At 39.4% G+C, this 24,360-nt stretch overlaps 1 protein-coding gene across 1 annotated transcript; it reads right to left on the bottom strand.

Annotated features, from left to right (window-relative positions):
* ube2h (ubiquitin-conjugating enzyme E2H (UBC8 homolog, yeast)) lies at positions 1 to 24,040 on the bottom strand. Its single transcript, XM_085375922.1, has 7 exons — positions 23,774 to 24,040; positions 9,064 to 9,140; positions 8,007 to 8,081; positions 7,877 to 7,916; positions 6,586 to 6,638; positions 4,740 to 4,868; positions 1 to 4,578 (listed from the first exon to the last, which is right to left on the bottom strand). The coding sequence occupies exons 1-7, from the start codon at positions 23,824 to 23,826 to the stop codon at positions 4,454 to 4,456; spliced, it is 552 nt and encodes a 183-aa protein (XP_085232048.1). The 5' UTR covers positions 23,827 to 24,040; the 3' UTR covers positions 1 to 4,453.
* Positions 24,041 to 24,360: the final 320 nt, after the last annotated feature.

Raw genomic sequence — 24,360 nt, forward strand, 5'->3', positions numbered from 1 at the left:
ATAGAGAGCATCTGTCATTTTTGACAAGCATGCCCACTTCACAATGAAAAGAAAAAAAGAAAAAAAAACAAAACAAAATAAAACATGAGGGCAGAGAAGGTGGAAAAAAAAATAAAACAAAGAATGGATTTACTGAAACAAACCAAAAAAAATCCAAAACCCTTTTGACTTTTAAACCCTTGAGTATCACACACTAGGTACCAAATACATAGTTTCTATTAAATCAAAACTGCTGTTTTCCATGCTGCGTGTGCCTGCTAAATCCCCTGACGGCAGCAGTCGGCCAGCGCAGGGAACAAATCCACACAAGCACAAGACAGGATGGGAGGTGAGCCTCGACTCCACACCAGAAGCATGCAACTGCTCGAGGAGTCAACACATGGGGGAGGTGACTTTACAGGATGAGGGTTCCTGCTCTTTGCAGCTGTGCTGATAAAACAGAGAAAGGGCCTTGGGAGTCTCGTCTACAGATGAATAGACCAGTCACTTCACTCAAATCCTTCATCCTTATTGTATGCAGCAGGTTCTGGGAGAGGAGTGTGGCTATAGTTGCAAGACTGTAGCCCAGCTCTGGACTTCCTGTGCAGGTTTACAGTCACAATTGTGAGGCTCTGTGAATCCTAGCATCAATGATATAGATGTGCGGAGTCTCTGTTTAAACCTGCAAGCTTGTTGTCTGAAAGAAGTGAATGGGGAAACAAGCCAAAAGGATATGAAATAAAAGAACATAAAAATGCTTCAATCTTTAAAGAAATACTCTAGAATTCAAGTTGCAGTGGGAAGTGTAATCATTCACTGGCTTTAGGATGTCTTCTTTAGTTCTTAAGTTAAAGATAACTCGAATTTTAAAAAAGGCAGCTATCAGTAAAATAAGATTGGCCATTGAGAAGATTGTTTACCAGAGGAACACCAGGCCACAGCTGAGTATATCATCAATTTATTGCAAATAATCCTGACAACCAAGCTTAAGATTTTTGGAGGGGGGGGTGGGCAAAACAAAAGAAGATAAAAATTAGCTGTTAACTCCCTGTAGCACTGCTGCAACATAATGTGCCATTTTTATTACAATTGTCACCTTGGATCTAGTACATTATTAGTACAATACTGCACAGATGTCAAGTAAAACAAGATTTATGAGTTGCTTGTTACAAAACCCCCCAAAAAACCTTAACATGAAATTCTTATCAGTGTAGCTGAACCACAGCTCAACCAACAGGGACCAAGTTTAAAACCCTAAAAAACAAACAAAAAACGTGGGTCCCTCTCTGTGCGAATACACAATTTTTCTTTTTTCTTTATTTTGCTGCATGGGGGGGGAAAACAAACAAACAAACATACAAACACACACACACACACACACCATGGGTAAGGTTTAGCTTTTGATGTGCATCACAAACCTCACCACAAAATAATGTATAACATTCACTTTGCTTTCAACTGCCTTGAATGTGTCAACTATAGCAAAGGTTAACTCTGCCGAGAGCTAACCCAAGCTGACATTCAAAACATCCTCAGGGCGGATTAAAGAAATAACAATCCCGGGTTCAAAGCGGTCAAACTGATCAGATGAATTAAAAACAAACCATGGAGACGTCTGCATTCGAAAGAGCACAGAACTATGTTATAGATCATGCTTATAGAGAAAACCCAACGTCTTGAAAAGGGCTGAACCACACTTTAGATTTCAGTACAGTTAGATCTATCAGGCTCACTACAGGTCATCCTAGATTGAAATCTCTCTCACACTCACACACACACCCCTGTACAACTCTGAATCTGAAAGACGATGACAAGCAGGCATGTTTATGGGGCATCTCACATATAACCACAAAACAGACTAAGAATCAGATGACGCATCGATGCTTTATCAGGTAAGTATACCAAACTATGTAACGCTATCTGTAATACAGCCATGTAGCAAATGTTTAGTCGAAGTCGGTAAAACTAACTATCGTGACATGTCAAAAACACTGCTCAACAAACATTAGCATGATTTCCATCCTTTCAGTATCACCTGGGTGAAAATGTTATTCACTATCCAAGATACAGCCCAACTAAATTTCAAACCTGAGCCATACAAGTCTAACAATCCTACATTACCACAAATAAACCCTAATGCCATCCGCAGCCCTGGGTAATTCCCTTAATTGTCAACAGACTGAAAATTTAGACGTCGAATCACAAATTGTACAGGATCAAACCGCAGAAACGGGAGAAGACTGTAGGTTAAAGCGATGTGCCTTTCTAATTTTTAAATGAATGACCTTCATGGCTTTTTGAAGACGTGGTTTTTGTGGACTTCCTTTTTATGACGAGGCACAGAAGAGGGAGTCGAAATCAGAGGTGATGAGGTGACCTCCCAAGTGGAATTCTGCCTTCAATCTTTCACTTGGGATCCACAATCCGCCACAAAGCGACCAGTGATTCTTACTGCAATCTACGAAGTGAATACATTTCAAGGTTTTCTAGGTAGTCCGTCTGCCGCGTTAGCCTCCGTGAGCAACACTAAGTCAGTGTTTTTGGGTTAACACTGAATTTTCATGAGGCTACAGAGAGGTGTCTTTTTACTGTACAAGGTATACGCTGTACAAAAAAAAAAAAAAAAAAAAAAAGATTAAAAAACAAACCAAGCGCGCTGACCACCCCCCAACTGGGGGAAAAATTAAAGTAGAGAAAGGAATAAAACAAACAAAAAAAAAAAAAACAGAAGTGTCAAAACTCAAAAATGTGACTGCAATTCCTTTCCACGCATCATAGATGGACATCTTCACCCGCCACAGTGAATAACACAAGGTGTGTTCCTTTGTTTGATTTTAAAGTTAGGAACTCAGATCTGTACAGTTTAGTTATCATGTACAGGGCTCGTATTTCGTAATCCAAAAAGAGATCCTTGTAAGCAGACAGTCCACTCGACACCACCGGGGTTACGTACCAGTCAGACCAACATGGAGAGCATGCATCGGAGCAAATCCAGAGTAACAGTGGAATGTGAGGAAGACTGATACAACACTAACCTCAACAGGGAGGGGGACAAATTACTTTTAAATTTCACTCAGATCCACTCAGTAACCATATGACCATTTTTGTTGCTTTTTTACTGAGATTAAAACAGACTTTAGTGCTGTTCCTTTTAAAAAATATTTATATAGTCAGAAAAGTTCCTTAGGACCAATAACACTACTAGAAATGTGTTTCAAAAACACATATACAGCTGATTGTAATACAGAGACCTCCCTTCACAATGACAGTCTGGTGCTTGTGTGTTTGAGGTGACTCCTGATGTGGAGTATAAAATGCACATGCACGGTCAGATGGTTAAAGTGTAGCTCTGGTCTATTTTTAGTTCCCAAAATACCAAGAGAGTCTGACCAGAATGCCCACAAAAGAAAACCTATATTAGAGCTACCTTCTGTCTTCACTGCCTGTGTGCACTGACCTTACATGTGCAGTTTGTGCAGCTAGCATACATTGTACAAAACAGATCTTTAGTATTGTTGCTTATAATGCATTATGTTGGATTCTCAAATTAAACAAGTAGTTTCACATAGTGAGGACATTACATGAAAAGGCTGCTCTAAATGCTCGCTTTGATACGTTTTTGTTTTCCTACTCTTGGCTCTGCATGATGTACACGGCTCTGGCTAGAAGCACAAGAAGCTCCGCCTGCTGTTTATCATGGGCAGCCAATCATAAGGAGGCTGACTTAAAGGGAGAGCAGCTAAAACAGGTCAGCAAACATATACAGGCAGCTGCAGGTCAACAGAGTAACAAAGAGCAATGCAAGAGTAATGTAACAGTCCATGTAGAATCTGAACTGAATGATAAAAAAACCCCAAAACGATTTCATATTGTTCATATGTTTTAAGAGATATGCTTAAGAGGTATTCCAGGTTGATTTGTTAGCGTCTATTGGCACTGCACTTCATATAAAATGTGCTCGGACACTTGTGTGTCAGTGTGTGCATTTAAAAAAACAAAACAAACCCCCCCAAATATGTGGTGACGTACACCAGAGAGGGCAAGTAAGACCTAACCTGATCTGATGGGGACCAACTAACAAAAATGGTCAGAGTCAACTGGTATTATGGGAAAAGAAAGGAAATTATATGTCGCTGAGGTCAAAAGGGAAGTTTTATGAAGTGGATTTGTGTAGAGAAATCAGATGTTCACATGGAAGCTTCTTAGATGACGCACCACACAAATGAGCAGACTGACAGGCAGAGAACGTGGATGCGTGTGAGGAGAAACAGCTACAGAATGGGAGGGGAGGTCAAACACACCAAAGGCTATATATCCATAAAAATCCTTGTTTAGTAGTAATAATAATAATAATAATAATAAAAAATCAACTTGTTTAAATATGAATATTATAAGTCTGCTTTCTCATGGTTAGGAAATCAAATATAGTCTCTGTGGGGGTTAGGGGGGGCAGGATGGGGGAACCCTCCTATTACTACAACTCCATGTCCTGGGCCTCGTCTTCTGAGAAGTCAGACATGGAGCTTTCAGATGAAGAGTCGCCTGCCCCCTCTTCCTGCTCCTTCAGAGCCTCCTCTGTTGCATATTTCTGAATGTACTCTGCGGAAGAAATAGAGAAAACAGATTTAAAAAGGTGAGCTGGCTGGTCTGCAATAAAAAGGAAAATACCTCCTGAAAGGAAAATACTTCTACAAATTTATATTCTGCTGGATACAAAAAACATGGATTGCTGCAGGTAACATATTTTCATTAGGTTGAACCTTTGATTTTCTGCTTGTACTCCTCTGGCCGATGAAGGTACATAGCAGCTGCATCTCCGTTCAGGGGATCGATGGGGTTTGGGTAGGCCAGCAGCTGGGGCAGGAACGACTCAAAGATGTTGGTCAAATCTGAAAAACACAAAAGGAAACCTACTGGTTAGAACTGAAGTTGTAGAGTCACCAGGAAAACTTGATTTAAAAAAAAAAAAAGAAAAAGAAAAGAAAAGGCGCTTTAGAATTTATTTTTTTACAAATAATTATTAGAATTTTGTTTTCCTTTCCAAGTTACAGATCTATCCTTCATGTTTAAAGTTACATAACACTGCAGCTTCATTAATCCACACTGCCAACATAATCTGGTTTATCCCAACAAAGCCCTCGGAAAAAACAAAAAAGCTAATTCACATTAGATATGGTAAACCAAGAAACACAGAAGTACACTTACCTACATTTTTACTGTAATAATGATTCGAGATGCCTGGTCTGATGCTCTAATGTGCGCATGCATTAATTCAACAATCCAGAGGTTTATGTGTTTCACAGTTTGGCTGTTGACTGGCTATTAAGAACTCCAATACTCTCATTGTGCATGTCTCCCCACTGGATACTCTACCATTGCCTTGGAAAGTGGACTGCCCCAACTCCAGGTTGACAGTTTTAGGGTTTGCCCCCAAAGCATGTAACCTTATAAAGCTCTCCAATATGAACTGCTGTTCATTTAATGGATGTTATTTTCGGGCAACTCGTAAATGTAACCTCTAATCTGAATAAACCTGGTAAAGAAATGTCATTCCGTTATGTGCCCAATAAAAATCTGGGTGCTCTTGTTGAGTTACCATATCATAGCTTAGTTTAGCTTAATTTAAAAGGGGTCAGTTGGGCATTAACTCAAAATTCTGAGCTTGATAAACTCACACAGGAAGAAACAAAAAAAAAAAAACACCGCTTTTCACTAGTTCTCAGCTAGTTCTCTCAGAGCTGAGGGAGAGTCCAAAACCTGAGATGACACTTTCATCTCCTAGGTGTCACTGTTGGGTCCATTTATGTAAGGAAAGCAAACACTCCCCCAGTTCTTTTCCATGGTTTTTGGTGTTTACAAGATTAAATCTAATGCTTTTGCTCCCTCTTCCTTTGTATAGGCTCATTACACAATGCTTGGCTGACTGGCCTATTCCTGTCATTTGGCTTATTTCTGTGTGGTTTGTTTTGTTGTTATTGTTTTTTTTTTAAACATCCGACACAAAACCTACAGTAATCCACACAAATACAACATTCGCTGGAAAATAATTAAGACAGAATGAATTCTCAGTTCATTTTTATTGGTTCTGTAAATAGCATTTAGTATTCTCCCGAGTAGGAACATGAGCTAAAATAAATACCAAGGGATGCTGGAACATCTGCTAGGTATATTACAGTAAAGTCATTTATACTACTCAACAGCTATTTTAACCCTGTGAAGTGGATATTATGGGAAATTAATGGGGAATTTTACTGAGAGAAGGGCACGGGGAAGCCAGGGAAGCAGGGAGACCAGCAACAGTGAGGGAAAGTAACTGAGTATAATTGCTCCCATCAAGTATATGTGGGCATGTCTTCCACAGCTGACAGATAATAACTCACTCTTGTCGAAGGTGACTGTTTTCTGACCTTGCTGGTTGAGAGTATTACCTTGTTAGTGTTCACTTTTCCGCACAGTAAGTAGATTAAAGAGCAACAGTACACCATTTGCTAAAGAGGAGCTGCCAGTATTTATTTTGTGCGGATGGCACTTTGTCAAGTTCTTCACACATAATCACACGACCCTCAGAGAGGGAACTCAATACAGACACAGAGCGTAGTCACTCACCATAAAGGGCTGTCCATGTCTGGTTGATGACATCTAAGCACACCGTTCCTGATCTGGGAAACAGAGGGAAAAGAGAGTTACAGGTTAAAAGGCCAAAGGCAGGCAAGGACGAATCTGTGTATGTTGCTACGCAGAGTTTTTCTTTTTTCTACAAAAGAGCCATCCTGTTTTGAAAATGTCTTCACGTTTGTTAAGAGAAATGCAAAATTAGATGCAACAGGTGTACTTCCCAGCAGCTTTTGAGCAAACTGTGGCCATTCAGCTGTATATTTCCTGTCAATTCTGAAAGTTGTGAAATATCATGTGACTAGAACGGCCTGTCCTTACTAAATATATAACTAAAACCAAGTTGCTGTGTAAGTTAATGTCAAGTTTCAGTAATTTAAGCTTTAGATTGTTATTGTTGACATATTCCTAGCCACAGATCAACAGTTATATAAATACACTTATTACAGACCTTACCCACTGGCTAATAAAAATGTTTCTATTAAACTTGCCATCATTTGCTGGTGAGAACAGCCTAGATGCCCTGCTATTTTTGGTATTTGAAACGCTACACTGTCACATATGGGGAGGAGGCACAAGTTTTTCCTGCTCACCTTTATGGACTGTTCAGTGGATTTACGGACTCAGAAAAGCAAAGAGCTTGACCGAGCAGGTACAAACGTACTTACAAACATAAGAAAAACAAAAGAAAAACACAGCAATTCTGAATTTTTTGGTCAAGTTTGGCCAATATTTTTCTGCTTCTCTTTTTGGTTTGTTTTTTGCCATCATTTTCTGGTGCCCAAAGATTACTGGAAATCACAGTGAAACAGTATTACTGGTACTTATATGGTGCGTTTCTTCTTTATTTGACCACTCAAAGCTAGTCCAATCCACTGTTCATCTTTGTACAAGCGCTTTGAACCTAATGTTCACACACTCGCACTCTTATAGATGCACCTTGGGGCAACTCACAGTTGTACAGTGTCTTGCTAAACGATACTTCGACATGCACACTAGAGGAGCCGGGGATTGAACTACCGACCTTCCGATTGGTAGATGAGCTACTCTACCTGCTGCCCTTTCAATACAACTCAAACATTTTCAGCTGTTAATTTTGTCATCTGTGAACATTAAGCAATCATAAAATGAACGTGATGGCCAATGGCACTGCTATAACTGAGTTAGGTTAATCCTTTTCACATTTTAACATGAACATTTTCAAAACAAGACTTGACAACATACAAATATGAATTCTTGAGCTTCAATACTTGCATTAATAGTCTGAAATGGTGCAGCAACTTACGCTTCATCAATGTTGGGATGAAAAATCTTGTTCATGAATCCTGAAAAAGACATGGAATAAGTTAGGACAGTGCTAAAAACTAAAATAAAGATGAATAAGTCTGGATGTAAAGTAGAGTTAGAGTTCATACCTATTGATGGTGATTTGAATGGGTATTTATCAGGAAGATCTACTCGCACTTTCCACACGCCTCCCTCATACGGTGCTGTACATAAGGAGGGGACACAGAATACATAACAAAAGAACAAAGCTGAGTGCAGACGACAGACTTTTATTCGCTTCAACATCATCTTCCACCCTTCGTGTATTTAAATGGATTTAAAAACAGTGTTATAATCAATTTTCTCTGCTACACATGAGCTTCCCTCATCACGTATCTGTCATTTTATGCAGTAATGCACTTCAGCCCAGGAGAAATCTTTACTTCCAAATCACTTCAAATAATACACTGACATCAAAGAGGAAGCGACTCGGATTTTGCGGGGGTGTTTGGTGCTTGCCCAGAATAGCTGTGTGTAACAGGACCCTCGTGTGCTGTGCTGAAACTGAGAAGCACATACATGACAGATAACGCACATGACGGTTGATCAGCAATGGGGACAACAGTTCCCCTTTATTTGGCATTGTTTCGAGGCAACATAAACAGGGTCAAACACACACTTCCCCTCTTTGCTGATGCGTAAGTGACAGTGGTTTTAGTGTGACAGATGTTACAAGTAGCATATGAAAGAAGTATTTCCTGCTGATGAGGCCACACTCCTCATCCAAATTCCCCTCAAGCCTGTTCAAGCCTAGCTCCTTTCCGTTTTACACTTCGTGGCCTCAGCTCTAGTTTTGCGTTTTGCGTTTCTTGCCTGCTGTGAAAAAGCACTTTATGTTCTAAACAAAGAGACTGACACTCCTGCAGCGGCTGCTCTCACAACCACATTTACTGTCACTTCATGCTCTGTAAATCAATCTTAACATCTCATTTGTTTTTATGGCGATGGCATTCATGTTAATAGCTGGTTTAAAATACATTAAAATGCTTGCTTAATAGCACTGCATTCAAGGGAAAAAAAAGGTACCCTGGATAACCCCTTAATTATTTTAGAACATGTTACTGAATAAGGTCTCAGCAGCAATATTCAAAATGTCTGTGGAATGAGAAAAAACAAAACAAAAAAACTGAAAGAAGAAAATCTTACTTCCTTGTGGTCCAAAAAACTTCACTACAAATTCATTGAGTCCACTGAGGATGGTGACTTCATGCTTGCTCTCGATGCTGTAGGACAGTTAAGGAGGATTGCTTCACGAAAAGCATACACATAAACAAACAAAGAACTGCAGGACTGATTCTATCGTTTGGCTTCTGTAGAAACAGTCAGTGAGCTGTGGTTGCTTCCTGTATCATCACATATTTTCCTGCATGGTAGACAAATGCACAAGAATAACCTGCCCGGTTTCCTCTCTCCTACCTGACATGATTGTCTGTATCACTGTGAATTATGAAGACTAAACAGAGGAATGACAGCTTTTGACAAATAATAATAACTTAATTGTTTTAATCCATAATCCTGGAGAGGCGTTATCTATTGCAACTAATAGCTCAATGCCATGCCCCTCGGGACACTGAATTAACATCAGGATGCTGACTGAAGTGTTCACCCATCCTTCATCTGCTAACTATTCCAAGTCTCTTTTCCATGTGTCACTCTCCATGAGCACCTTGGCTTTCTAGAACTTGATATTACCACACATACTTCTGACAAAACAGTACTCACTGTACGCATGTCTACAAACTGAAATGCTAATTTTAGTCACTTCTCATAGTTGTAACTAATGGAGCCGACAGCCTAAGAGTCCAAAATATACAGTTAATACTGTACTGGTAATATCAGAAAAGGAGGTTTCTATAGTATCATATATAGCTGAAAAAACTATATATATTGTTGAGCATTATTGGTGCCTTCATAGATGTGAAAGCTACCCATGTGAGCTGCACTAATGCTCCCAGGGAGTCTTTCATACAGTGGTGAAAACCTCCATGGGATGCTTTTTATACCAAGTCATGTCACTAATGAGCCCAATTAGCTATGAGATGTTTGAGATAAGATGTATTTTTAGCATCCCAGCTCAATGTTTTCAGCCTAAACTTGTTTCTGGGATCAAACTAAAACAATATGTATACATTTGATGTGTTGTCTGAAGTTTCATTTACAAATATTTGCAAAAACAATGATTTCCTGTTTTTACCATGAGCCAGGTTTGTTTGTTTTTTAAAAGAAAGGTGTTAGTAAAGAAAAACAGCCTGTGTTTTCATTTGCTACTCCAGTCATAGCTATAATTATAACATAAATAAAGTTTAAAAAAAAGAAAAAAAAAAGAAGAAATAGTCATTATCACACTAAGCATTCTGAATCACCGCTGTTTTTACAAAACCAAAAAGAAATCACTTTGCCTAAATGTGACCAAAGGAGATCATAATAAAAACATGAATCACCGTTTTCCACAGCGAACAGAAGCAGCTGTCTTGTTGATCCTGATTTAGTGTGGATCTAATTAGCAGCATCACTGACCCCAAAGGGTTAAATCAAACTGAAGGTTATTTTAAGTTCTGGTAGAGACTGCTAGGAGCAGATTGAATCCCTGGCTTCAACAAGGAAATGTGTCTATTTCAGACAGAAGAGGAACCTCTCTGTTCTGACTCGCACTGGAGTCAAGTAAGCATTATGAGGGTCTCCGATGCAAAATCCAAGGCAAACTAAATACTCATCTAAAGGTCACTAGGAAAACATAAACAAGCCCAGTGCCTAAAGAAACAACTCCTGCATCATATTTCAGTCCTCACACTCGCATAATTCCTCATTTTATTCTAGTTCTGCTCTTTATCTAAAAAGGGCATTTACACATCTAAAAGCTATATAAGACAAGGCAGCAGTGACAAGGAACAGGACGATACAGACTGTGTGTGTTGTGGTATGAAACAGAAACCGTGAGGTGTGGTGGGTGATAAGCGAATTATGGGGCTAAAACAACAGTAACTACACTGCACACTGACTGAAACTGGCCAGTCTAACTAGGAAGGCAGCGAAAAATCGACCCTGCTATATGATGTCACACTTACCTAAATTACAAAATAGAAATGCAAATGTAAGGGTCCTGATGGCCTATAAATATTAAACTGTTGAGTACGTTTAATATCTCATAGAGTAAGATAATGCTAACAGACACCACTGACATGTAACTTGCTTTCATCCAACTAAAATCTATCAGTTTTCATCTAATAAGGAAACAGCAGTCACATGTAGCCACAGATTCACCCAGTTTCAGCATCTGTCAGCAGCAGCTTCACCCAGACCAAGCTCGATTTGAATTTCAATCACTGCGGTTATACTTTCTATTCGAAAATTAAAAGAAAAAAAATATGGTTCACATGAATGCAATATGAATTCCAGCTTTTTAATTTAGGCTAAAAAGGCTAACGTGTAGAGTACACTTGACCCACTGATTGATTCAGTTAACCTAAAGATGAAGGAAAGAAGAATTTCAAAGAAGAATCTCTCTCAGACACAAGCTCAAAACTAATATCACTTCGATGTGATTCTTTCCATCTGTCTGGTCTAACCCAATAGCCTTTTCTACCCAATAAATAACTATAGGTCTCTGTTGACAATGTTCTCACACTACAGAAAAGGAATTTGGCATGTCTGTAAGAACAGAGGGAAGTTGTAAATTCCCCAACTGTTTGATGGATTGAGATGGAATGTGAAAAACACAGCCAACCAACTTACTAGCTTAACTGAGCTCAACTCTAGATTTGTTTTTGGTTTGTTGAAGTCGACTGTGTTCAGATTTGGCAAATAAGTCGAATAAACAATGTCAACAAGCACAGAAACACTGAGAAAATAGAACCTCTGCAACATTTACATGTGTATCCCTTTAAGAACATGTGACTGATTTGGGTGCATTTAGTTGTAACATGAGATACTTTGTATCTTTAACATCTTGAAAACACGGTAAAACACACTTGGATCACAAAAGGCTCTAAAGGTATAAGCATGCAGTGTAAAAGTGCAACACACTTAAATGTTGCACCTCATCTTAAAAGGTTATAATATGAAGTGCTAAAATAAATAAGCTGATAAAAGGGGAACTAAAATATAACTAAATAATTTGTCACCCAGCATGGGTAATCCCAAATACCCAAACAGAATTAATGGAAAAAGGACAATTAACTACAGAGTTATATCATTACTTATCTCACCCCCACGCAAAGATCGCCTGTCCAACCCTTGACCTTGGATTTATATAGTTAAAATCACATAAACAGGTAAGTCAATAAATATAATCCAACACACGGAGCCCAATCAAGCTAGGAGAACATACATAAATCCACACAGATAACAGAAAGCCTTGAACTGTAACCTAAATTCCTTCACTACCAGACTTTATTATAAGGATATACTGACTTCAACATGCCAGCTCACTCTTTAATAACACAGTGTTAGACATGAAAAAAGTAATAAAATAAATAAATTAAAAAAAAGGTACAAAAGAGCTCCTCTCAGACTAACAATTACCTTGTTACTCCAGGACTAAGGTCAATGTTGTCCTGATATTTCTTCTGTAGCCTATAAAACACATTTTAAATACCTAGATGTAAAAATATGCAGTAAATAGCATTTACAGTTGTGGTCTAGACATGTCTTGTTTTCTTTCTGGTCCATTCAGGCCTCTATCCCTGCCTGACCCAGGATCAAAATATCCCCTCGCAACCAGCCTCGTTCCAAGTACAGAAAACAAACACGACGGAGAATCATAAACAGCATACTGTCAAACAATGTGGCGTCAAATATGCTCAAACATTTCGCTCTTGGAGACAGCAGTTGTTGATCTAGTGATGGGAGGCACTGGCTATTTTCAAAGCATGTTCCTGTCTCTTGCCGTTTTTGAACAGCAGGGGTCGAGGAAAAGCCAATTCCATTCATCTGATCCAATTCATGTATTGCATCAAAGGACAATGACGTGCAATCAAATCAAACGATCAAACTGACTGCACAGGTCAGTTATTTACAGTTTTGCCTGAAACTACCAAGATTTCAGCCTTAATTACATAAACTGTGACTTGAGCTTCATCCAAGTCAGAATTATAAATCACATGCAATCTGACTAAGCTAATAACATGCACACTGTTTTACCTTCCACGTCATCAACATGCCAGGCTAGAAAAAGTATGCGATCCTCTGCAACAACAACTCGACCACAAGCACAAACGAGAGTCGGAGAGTTTGGAAGTTTAGATGTGCCCTTACCTGTAAACGAATGGCATATAAAACCTGCTATTGGAGATCGAAAGACTAAAGCAGCAGCAAGTCTAAAGACTTGGGTGTTAATCAATCTATAATAACATTTTCTAGAACAATCCCCCTCCCCCATAAGACTGAAAAATATTTTGTACCTGGGATGTTGCTTTAAGTCCTAATTTTCCACCATGCAATCACACTAATGATTTCCATCCACCATTTGTTCTGCCTGTCATATGGACAGCTAGCCATTGTAGCTGCTAGCAATGCTCTGTTGAGTCATTTTATTATTGCGCCACAGATGAACAGGTGCACGTATCTCTACCTTTGTAGCCTGGTGTGTGTTTTTGTCTCAAGAGCAGAAACATGTAGCAGACGCAGTTTTCTTGCATATTTAGTAAAGCGCTGTGCTTTGTTGGAGGATGTTGAAGGTGGTCTCTTTTAGATGTTAAATCTTTGATGGAGGCTAACACATACAGTGGTGTGAAAAAGTGTTTGCCTCCTTCCTTATTTCTTAGTGTTTTGCATATTTGTCACACTTACATGTTTCAGATCATCAAACTAATTTTAACATTAGACAAAGCTAAACAGTAAATACAAAATGCAGTTTTTAAATTATGGTTTCATTGATAAAGGTGAAAAGCAACACATCATGCAATGATCTAAAGAAGCACCTGAGAAACAAGGTCACTGACACCTATCAGTCTGGAAAGGGTTACAAAGCCATATCTAAGGCTTTGGGACTCCAGTGAACCACGGTGAGAGCCATTATACCAGGGGTGGGCAACTCTAGGCCTCGAGGGTCAGTATTAGATGCGTCCTTGATCCAACATAGCTGATTCAAATGATTAAATTACCTCCTCAACATGTCTTGACGTTTTCCAGAGGCCTGGTAATGAACTAACCATTTGATTCAAATGTGTTGACCCAGGGTGAGATCTAAAACCTGCCTCGAGACCTGGAGTTGCCCACCACTGCATTATACACAAATGCAGAAGACTTGGAACAGTGGTGAAGCTTCCCTGGAGTCAACATCTCATTCAGGAGGTCACAAAAGACCCCAGAACAACATCCAAAGAACCGCGGGCTTCTCTTGCTTCAGTTAAGATCAGTGTTCAGGACTCCACCATAAGAAAGAGACTGGGCAAAAATGGCTGCATGGCAGAGGTCCAAGACAAAAAGCACTGACCAAAAAGAACATAAAGGCTCATCTCAGTTTTGCCAGACAACGTCTTGATGATCCTCAAGACTTTTGAGAAAATAGTCTCTCGACTGACGAGAAAAAAGTTGAACTTTTTGGAAGGTGCATGTCCCCTTACATCTGGCATAAAAGTAACACAGCATTTCAGAAAATCATCATCATCATCATCATACCAACAGCAAAATACAGTGGTGGTAGTGTGATGGTCTGGTGTGATGTTTTGCCGCCTCAGGACCCGGAAGACCTGCTGTGGTAAATGGAACCTGAATTCTGCTGTATACCAAAACATCTTGAAGGAAAATGTCCGACTATCTGTTTCTGACCTCAAGCTGAAGTGGACTTTGGGTTCTGCAGCAGGAAAATGATCCAAAACACACCAGCAATTCCACCTCTGAATAGCTTAAGAAAAACAAAAAACAAATTTTGGAGTGGCCCAGACAACGTTTTGACTTGAAGCCGATTGAGATGCCGTGGCATGACCTTAAAAAGGCAGTTCGGGCTCGAAAACCCTACAATGTGGCTGAATTACAACAATTCTGCACAGACAAGTAGGATAAAATTCCTTCATAGCGCTGAAAAAGATAGCAGCTATAGTGGCCCAACCAGTCATTAGATTTAGGGGTCATTTTTTCCACACAGGGCCATGTAGGGCTTTCACCCCCCCTTAATACTAAGAAATTGCATTTTGTGCCATCTTGTGTTATCTTTGTCTATTATTTGAATGTGTTTGATGCTCTGAAACGTTTAAATGTGACAAACAGTTAAAACAGAAAATCAGGAAGGGGCAAACACCTTTTCACACCACTGTAGCCCTTGCTCTCAGACATGTCCAGGCTCATCCAGCTGTTGTGCATACAAGGAAACCTAACATGGCAATGCTATAGCGATATTACACCTTTATATAACTTCAAAATTTAGACTGGTATTACCACGAAGGATATGACACAGCACTAGAAGAAATGAATGATTGTCCTAAAATTCCTCCTTATCATTAGGTAAGAATCTGACTTCGGAATGTGGTAAAAATTATAGAAAATTGTTGAAGCGAAAGGTTCAGAGGCAAGATGTAAAGTAGTAAAGTGAAAGATATCAAGCTACAAATTCCCTTTTCAATGAAAAACTTACAACTTAGAAAGAGAGTACCATATTTATATTTCTGTGTTTGGAGATGAGGAACTCTAAGAAAGTCATCTCTATTTTACTTTCACTCCCTCACACACAGACTGTAGCAAAAAATATACAATCAAAGGCCTTGGAGATGAAAGGCAGGAAATATAGCAGCTGCCCTCAGGGTGTATGCAATAGGTAGGCTTCCTACACCGAGAGACAAATATAAACGACCAAAAGAAACACACATTCACACCCATTAACCATTGATGTAGAAAACTATTATTTCTATGAATACAAGCTGCAATTTGCAGAAAAACAGACAAAAACACAGAAACAGACAACAAAGTCAATGTGACCAACAAGACTGTTCCTCCTGTTTAAAAATGGATTGAGAGACATGAATTATGCATGTGAGCACGTGAGACCATGAGTGTTTACTTCTTTGAAAATCTCTGCCAGCATACAACTTTATCTGTACATGTGGATTGTTCCTGCTAAAGTCCAATCCTGTGTTTAAATCTGGATGTGTTTGTGCATTCAACATTGTATGTATTACTGCACCGCGCCGAGCCGAGCAAGATTACTGTGTGACCTCCACTACACTCTGCCTGAAAACAGAGGAAGCTACTGTAGCACAGCAACCATCCTGCCACTGCAGGCAGAGCGAGTGATAGGCAGGGTGTTTCTGAGAGAGAGTGATTTAATCAACTCCACACCAAACAAACATTGTTCTCCCCTTGCAGTCATCATCACAAAACCTCACTGACCTACAGTCTCCCTCTTACCCTGAAGTAAACACTTTCCCCAAGTAGGGCATTTTCCGATATTGCTAATTAAGAAAAGACAAATTTAAAAAACAAAAAAAAACACAAAAACAAAAAAAACAAATGTAGCTTGGTGTTAATGGGGATTTGCAGCCTGAAAAAACAAAACTAAAATTAAAATACAAACAACAACAAAAAAAAAACAAAAAAAAAAACTAAACCCCAGCTCATCGACTCTGTAGACAGATAATCCTGTGAATACATGGTCAGCTAAAGAGGAATGAAAATGAGAACAGAATCAAGCCTGCAGCTGCAATTCAACTAGTCTACAGATGGCTCAAACCCACCCTTGTATTTACAAGAGTGATACGACAGTGGTTCTGTTTATATCTAACAAGATGTAAATAATTAATCTATATAATATGTAAACTTGCCAGTTGCTTTACTGGCTCATAAAATGACATGAACTCTCCGTTAAATCTAATCCAATGCAGAGGACTTTAAGTAAGAGTTCTTCAGAGTGTCTGCAAAGTAAAACAAGCCAAACAAAAAAAGTCAAATCAAATCAAATTATTATTATTATCATCATCATCATCATCATCATCATCCACTACTTAAACAATCCTGTAGTGATATACACCAGAAATGCCAGCAAATATGCTTCCACGCTTGTGCACTGAGGCAGACTCTGCTCACCACGTTACAAAGATTGCAAGGTACACAACGGGGAACTGAAGTACACAGTGAATCAGAACAACAGCAACATAAATTAAAGAGTAAACAAAGGATTTTACTAATATGAGAATTTGATTTACACCAAATTCATTTTGATTCAAATTGTTCCTGAAACTGTGAATGCTGTAGGTAAAAACCTCTGGTGCTACAATGTTACTGATAATTTGTTTCAAACTACATCAGTAATGTGGAAGCAGATAGGTTAGCCTTCTGCTTATTTCATGTCTTTCCAACATCTCACTAAGAATAGAAGGAATCTCTGTGTCCCTCACCTTCTCTCAGTGCCATTTTTATTTTTTTTTTGCATAGTTTCTCCACTTTATTATTGGGCATTTTTAACCCCCTTTCTAGACAAATGCAGAAAGCCAGAATATACCACAACAGCATTATGGCTCACTCCACCAGAGCACTTGGAAAAAAAAAAAAAAAGCTATGTTAGCTTACCTATCTCTCTGCTTAAATAACAATCAAAATAAGCTGGCTCTTTGGGAGCAAAGACGATGATTGATAATTATGGTAAATGAAGATGGTTGTTACTAATACCAGATGTCAAAACGTTTAGTGAACTGCATTCCTGCTATGGATAAAATATGTCACTATTTCTTAAGCTGCACACTATACTTTACTACTCTATAGTTATTTTCACATGCTAATATGTGCTTCTTGCAAGTACAGCACCTTTGGGTGGCAGCAAACATCTACATGCTTCTGAATTTAATATTTTATATTCAAAAGTTAATTTTTTACATGATATAATCAGACTAAATATTCCGTCTGTGTTACTAACTGAAAAAAGACAACCATTTAACTCATGAAAAAAGACAACCATTTAACTCATGGCCATATGGTGATCTATTTTACACTGTAAAATTTTATAGATAACACAGCTACAAAAAAAAAATAATTAAAAGACAGGGGGAAATGGTTAATTCACATTTAAAAGGCTAAACAATGCAAAAGGTACATCTGCTCAATGGTAACAGGTTGTACCTTGGACAGGTGCAGGTCTAGTTGTGCTTTAGAAAAACAAAGAAGCATTCTTTTACACCCACCACAAAATGAGCATGTTGGAAATGCTGAATGGAAATGGCTATCCTTTGCTTTTTTTTTGTTGTTTAAATCTCAAGTGTGGTGTTATTCAGCAAAGCTGGGCTTAAGCTGTCTGTTTTAGAATCAGCTCCGGCTCCTTCTGAGACATAAAGAGTCTGAATGCTGATGGAGGACCGGTGTGTGGGGCCTGTGCAAAAGAAAATCTTGCAGCAGGCTTTACATATCAATGGACATATGCCCCCAAAGGCCTGACTCAACTGAAATCCGATTGTAAATGTCTGGTACTGTTAAGCGGCGCACTCACTGGAAGGTGGATGGGAAATAAATTAAAAATAAATATGTCTGTTTTATTTCTGCTTCAAAGATCCACAGTCTATAATTTTACACATTTAATAGGACTGCTTTCTCAAATATGCACAATCATTGCTCCTGAGAATAATAAACCTTGGGCAAACCTTTTAAACATAATACAGATTTCAAATTTCACCAGATGTAAAAGCCATCTGCACAAGACAACAACTTGCACTTGCAGCAAAATTGAAAAGCTCTTTTTTTTTTTTACCCTTACTCATTTAGTAATAAACCGTAAATAGCCAGCTCAACATGCAAGAGTTAGCCAAATGTATTATTCACTTTGCAATGCAGATTTAGTTTTCATCAGATGCAAGTCTCAATATACCAATGGCTACCTCCCAGTGTGAGAGCCAGAGGAGCTCAGAATTGAGCAGACTAAGTTCTTTGTCTTCACTGGTGAGAGATGAGAGCCCACCCACTGCAATCAAATGTGAATCCTTCAGCTGCTCCTCCTCTCAGCCCTTCACTAAAACAACAGTCAATTTACAGCAGTAGTGACAGAGTCTGTGTGTGCGCACGTGCATTTGAGCTACGTGCATGCACATACAAATGAGTTGATCATTAACACAAAACTGAGCCAGTGCAAGAAAAACAATGGCCTGGATCTGAAGCAGCAGTCTAATGAGAAAATCTAATAAACAAGATGTGCTGCTTATTGTACAGAGAAAAACACAAAAAAACTCAAGAGACATTTTCAGGAAATGGCTATGGTGAAATTCGCTTTAATTAGAGAAACACGCGGGGTTAATTTTATCAACTTGACACAGATGAGAAATGAACAGCAGCAGATTAGCACAGTGAGGCAAGTATAGGGTGTGTAAGTATAGGTTGCATTTTTTTGATAAGGGCCTTTTACTTTATATGCAGGTTAATTTCAAGCAAATAAAAGCTGCAGTGGTTTTACTGCAACATTTAAATAGGCAGATCCAGCGGCTCTGGCCTACATGACCAAACTTAGTTACCCCATTGTCACTCCTTTGATTTTCCACACTAAAGCACCTCTGCATGTGAGTGACAGAGCCAGGCTGAACTCCCAAATGCTAGGGGAGGGAAAAAAAAAAAAAAAAAAAAAATCATGCGAAACAAAGAGAGGAACTTCAGTCCATCTGTTTTTCCAAGGGAACGCAGCCATGCGTGCAGGAAGCTTCGCTGTATGCACTATGGGATTAACAGTGAGGGCCTCAAACACCCTACTGTCAGCGATGCCTTGCTCCTGGACCCCCAAAACAGGACTGTCAATCAGTGTGGCACCTCCTGAATAGTAGGGGCCTCATACACAATTGACTTTGTTACCTTGCATTCATTCACAAAGTCCTAAAAACGATAAAAAGCAGGAGCTCGGTTGGATGATATGTTTTAAACACGCCTGCAGTGACACAAGCAAAGTTATGCACCAAATGTAAATAAAGATAATAAAAACTGTGTCAACTGACAGCATCATGCATGCGGTTCAACACCCACAAAATCTTGACAAGACTTATATTTAACCGAATTTTAAATTCAATTCGATTTTTTTGTATGCTTTCAGATATTTTGCCTGTGGGAGTAATAGTATGGTGAGTAACTGAGGCAAAGGACAACTGTGCTTTACACTTTTTATACCTACAGCACGTCACATTATCTTGCAACCACAATGAAAATAAAATTGAAGTTAGCAAGTTTTCTATGAACTTCTTTGTGTCAACTACTGTGTAGTTATTCCAGCCCAGTAACAAAGCATGCTGGTAGCTTATGCAACTTCCTCATCAGACCAGGGCATTCCACATTTTGCTCATGGGTTCATTGTGCCTTCCATTTAATCAGTCAGGAAAGAGCATACAACTGCTGGCTCCTTCCCTACAATAAACTGCATCTAGTTAGTTCAGTCCAGCAATAATAGCACTGAGTGCAGTTTAGCTGCCCGTGACTGTGCGACATGGCCTGACGCAGCAGCAGGAGGTAGAGAGGGAGGGGTGGGTCACAGGGGCTTCTCTAAATGGGAAACACAAAAGAACCTACCGCTGATGCTGTCCGGATGTCATTCTACATGGGCACAATGGGCCAAAAAAAACTAAGCAGAGAGGAGATAAAGCTCAGGATTGGTATTACACTTAGCAAGGGAGGAGGGATGCTTTGGAGAGGACAATCAAAAATGTCCCATGAATCTGGACAAGTGAATAAATCAGATTGCGAAAGGTTGACTGCTGCGTAAAATGTTACTTTTAAAAAATAATTTAAAAAAGTCTAAAAATGTGAACTCTCCTTGAAAACTGCAAGTTGAGAGGTGTGATGTGCAACACCTTTATCAATATAAAAGGAGGTATATGCTAATGTTGACATGAGGTATTATGATGAATACTGGAGCAGATTAAAGCCTCTGACACCCCTCTGCGCAACTCTTAGCAGACTTGAATAAAAATTGCTGGTGGCCATGCTCCAGAGAGCCCTTTCAGCAGGAACTCAAAGGTTGAAAAGTACAGCTGGGATGTCATTTTGAGGACATCAGATGTCCAAACATCCCCTCTGATAGAGCGAAATTTTATTTACAGCAGAATATACACCTCAAGTCTTTACATCTCATATTAATTACATTTTTAGCACCTAGAGAAGAGACATTTTAAAACTCTTCTCTGTTGGTTTTCCCATTTTTAATTAAATAAACAATTTTGCAGTGTGTTAACTGAAAGACCAATTTTGTAACAATTACATTAGATAAATTAGAATTGTCACACATAAAGATGTCCAAGTCTTATTGTTGGTCAATTATATGCCAAGCAAAAGCGAGAGAAGTCAATAATAAGAGCCTTGTTAAAATGACCTGTTTTAGCACGCACAATAGGCTTAGTGCTATGTAATTCACCTGTTCTCAAATTCCAGGAGCTTTCCACCTGAAAGTCTTTGTAAAACATCAAGACCAATAAAAAATTATATGCAAATAACAGCACAACTTCCTACACAATATGTGCAGTCAATCCCACACAACAGGCTGAATGTAAAGCTCTTAGAAGTGACACACTGTGCTAAGCTCCTTCAAGAACATTGTGTTCGACATCAAAATCAGCCCAACCGAGACCAAGACAGAATACCAAATGTCAAGAGGTTATGCAGATGATAGGAAATTAATGTTAATTTAATGTTTAAGAAATCCAGTCTGTCAAGAAGCGGTCAATAAATATTGTCTCATATTGTATAGGAGGGAACGAACTAGCAGGAAGACGTATTACAGTGGAAAGTCACTGTACACTAACGCTTAATGTCTTCTCTATCAATATTTCACAGAATTGTACAAAGAGTAGTGAGTACTAGCATATAAAAGCAGGCTGCAGAGTATTGGCTGGCTTGGGACAAAGCTTAACTGAGTGGTGCTACATGTTAAGGTCATTCTGACATTCATTTTCACGAATTCCCGCACGGCCTCCGTTCTAGATTCACAGCTCTCCGGTGGCCAAAGCAAATTAATGCACAAGGCCTCTCAGAACCTGCGTCTGTCTAAAAGCCAGTGTGAGTTTCAGGTTTTGGTTACACTAGGGGGAGATGCATTGATAGCAAGCACAGAAACAGGTTCTTATTGATAGTTTAGAAGAAGGGCCTACTAGAATCTGGAGACCTGCCCGCTCAAGATCAAATCCAACTCTTTAAGATCTACATTTAAAACACACATAGCTGTCATTCTTAACACTTGCTGACCACTAGTCTTGGATGGTATGTTTAAACACTCAGGCCACTGTACAAAACTGAGCAGGCGGTATTTAGCAAACCTGCTCTTGCCTGTCAGTGAAGTAGCTCAAGAAGGAGAGGGGTTTTACTACACTCCAATGCTTTGTGTGTGGGTGTCCACACTACAACCTTTACAACTCTTGTTCTGTCCGTTTCAGCACCCTGTCACAGTTGCTACACCTTACACATAAATGGTGTCGAGCGGGGGAAGAATAAACTTTACATACTCATCACCAATCTCTTACTGCAGTAAAAAAGAAAAAAAGAAAAATATAATGCTATATTCAAAGAGTTATATATTATTGGTCAGAAATAATTAAATTAAGCCCAAGCTTGAAAACAAAAACAAAACAAACAACACACTGTCAATATTTTAATTTTAAAACTATTAGTTTGAAGCTGTTGGGGTAACTTCTACTTGTTTTTGGTTTAATTCTGACCAGCCCACTTCTAACCCCATATCAGCTGTTCTAAGTCCCTCCCTCATGTGGTTTCCGGCTAGTAACAGGCTACCCAATCATTAAGCTGGCTTCCACTGTTCTGGGACAAAAACAAAACTACTTGTTCATACTGTTCCTTCTGGAACATTGCATGGACTGGAAATCTGACGTTATGATTCACTTTTATAACTGCTTCTGTCATCCCTGAGTGAAGCTAAACAAATAAAGCAGCGGTGCAAGAGTAAACATGGTGACGACGACTTGAAAAGCAGAACACACTAGATGCTGCCAAAAAGTTCAAACATTCCACAGTGAAAATGACTGTAGGGGACTTGACACCTGCTGTACCACGTAACAGCTGCCACACTCAGTTCCAGATCCAGTATGTCCAAAACTACACGTTAACACCCATCGAAAATGAGACAAGTTAGTACTGCATGCATTTGCCTGTTGACACTGAAGTACAGTGAGAGACACTGATCAGGTGGCCATTTTGATGCTGAAATTAACCAACTGACTAGCACGCCAGTTCAACAACGCTCGTTGCAGGTCTTCTTGTCAAGTGGTAGATCCAATAACACACATACCAAACCCTTAGTGGGGTTACAAAGCAAAGCTAGGTAAACCCAGATCGCTATACACGCAGCAATAACGCCAACGTCTTGCGACTAGAACAAAAGCAGCAGCGTTTTCAGTTGGGCTTACGTTATGTAAACAAGGTTCTGTGTAAGCGTGTGAAAGGGGCAGTTTGAGTTTGATTCCCGTCATAAAACAGAGGAGTGAACAAAGAAACCAAATTGCCACAAGGTGTTTTAGGTAGTCTACCTCTGCTACATCTGTTGGTGGTGTAGCAAAACATTTCTGTATAAGGAGAAAAACGTCGGCGTCTGTGCGGACATTGCAGTAATTTTCAGAGCTGGAGAGCAAGCTCTAGACAGCTAATGTTAGTTACAAAGAAATAATATTGCGATGGAAAAAAAATGCCGGAAGGACCTGTGACCGATCTGATTAGCTAATACAGCTGTCCCGATAAGCGACTGAAGGTTCGCAGGACAGAATTAGCTAACACTTGGCTTTGCTAGCAAAATGTTGTTTACACAAAACACCAGTCATTCACTGTGAAAGCATTTTCTGCTTGAGGGGGGTTTCAAGAAAAACAAGCAGCACCAATAGAGTTCACTCATATAACGTTGACAAACTGTTCAGCACATAGCTGACCAGATAGCGATTGAGAGACTGTTGTTTATGTTCAGAAAGGATACAGTTTCACCACATCGGTATCCATTCGCCTTTTACCCGGACTTGGAGACGACATTTTTGCTTCTTCCACCGCAGAACACCCGTGAGAAAGCTGAAAGCTAGCCACCCGGAACGCTAGATAGTCTAGCAAACGGTACTATCCGAAAGTTAACATTTGCCTCCAGAAATGCTCGCAGCGAGACGTCTTCCCACTTCAACGTATCTCTGCCCTAATGAGTAGCTGAGCTGTCTCTAGACCTCTGCCGTTCACTGCCTCTCAACGATATGACCATGGTTCCGACACAGGGATCCCTCCGCGAATGACGTCATATTATGTGCGACCCAAACGTCACCATAAATGGCCATGTTTGTAGTTTTATCCAAAATATCATTGTTTTTAATATTTAAGTTTCATTTGGAAACACGTACATGCCTGTTTTTACAGTTAAAAACTGATATATTGGAAAAAATATTTCAAGATGTTCAGGATATCATAATTGCGAGCAGTGGCTCAGCTCCTCCAGATTGTCACCCCTACATGTTGGCTGTCAGGACTTGCACCCCAAAATGTCTGGCAAGACCGACAGTCCATTTCAAGAACAGTGAATGT

The sequence above is a fragment of the Diplotaxodon limnothrissa genome, linkage group LG17 (genome assembly GCF_057381915.1).
Source record: "Diplotaxodon limnothrissa isolate DT_005_m linkage group LG17, D_limnothrissa_male_GT1.1, whole genome shotgun sequence".
NCBI classification, from domain to species: domain Eukaryota; kingdom Metazoa; phylum Chordata; class Actinopteri; order Cichliformes; family Cichlidae; genus Diplotaxodon; species Diplotaxodon limnothrissa.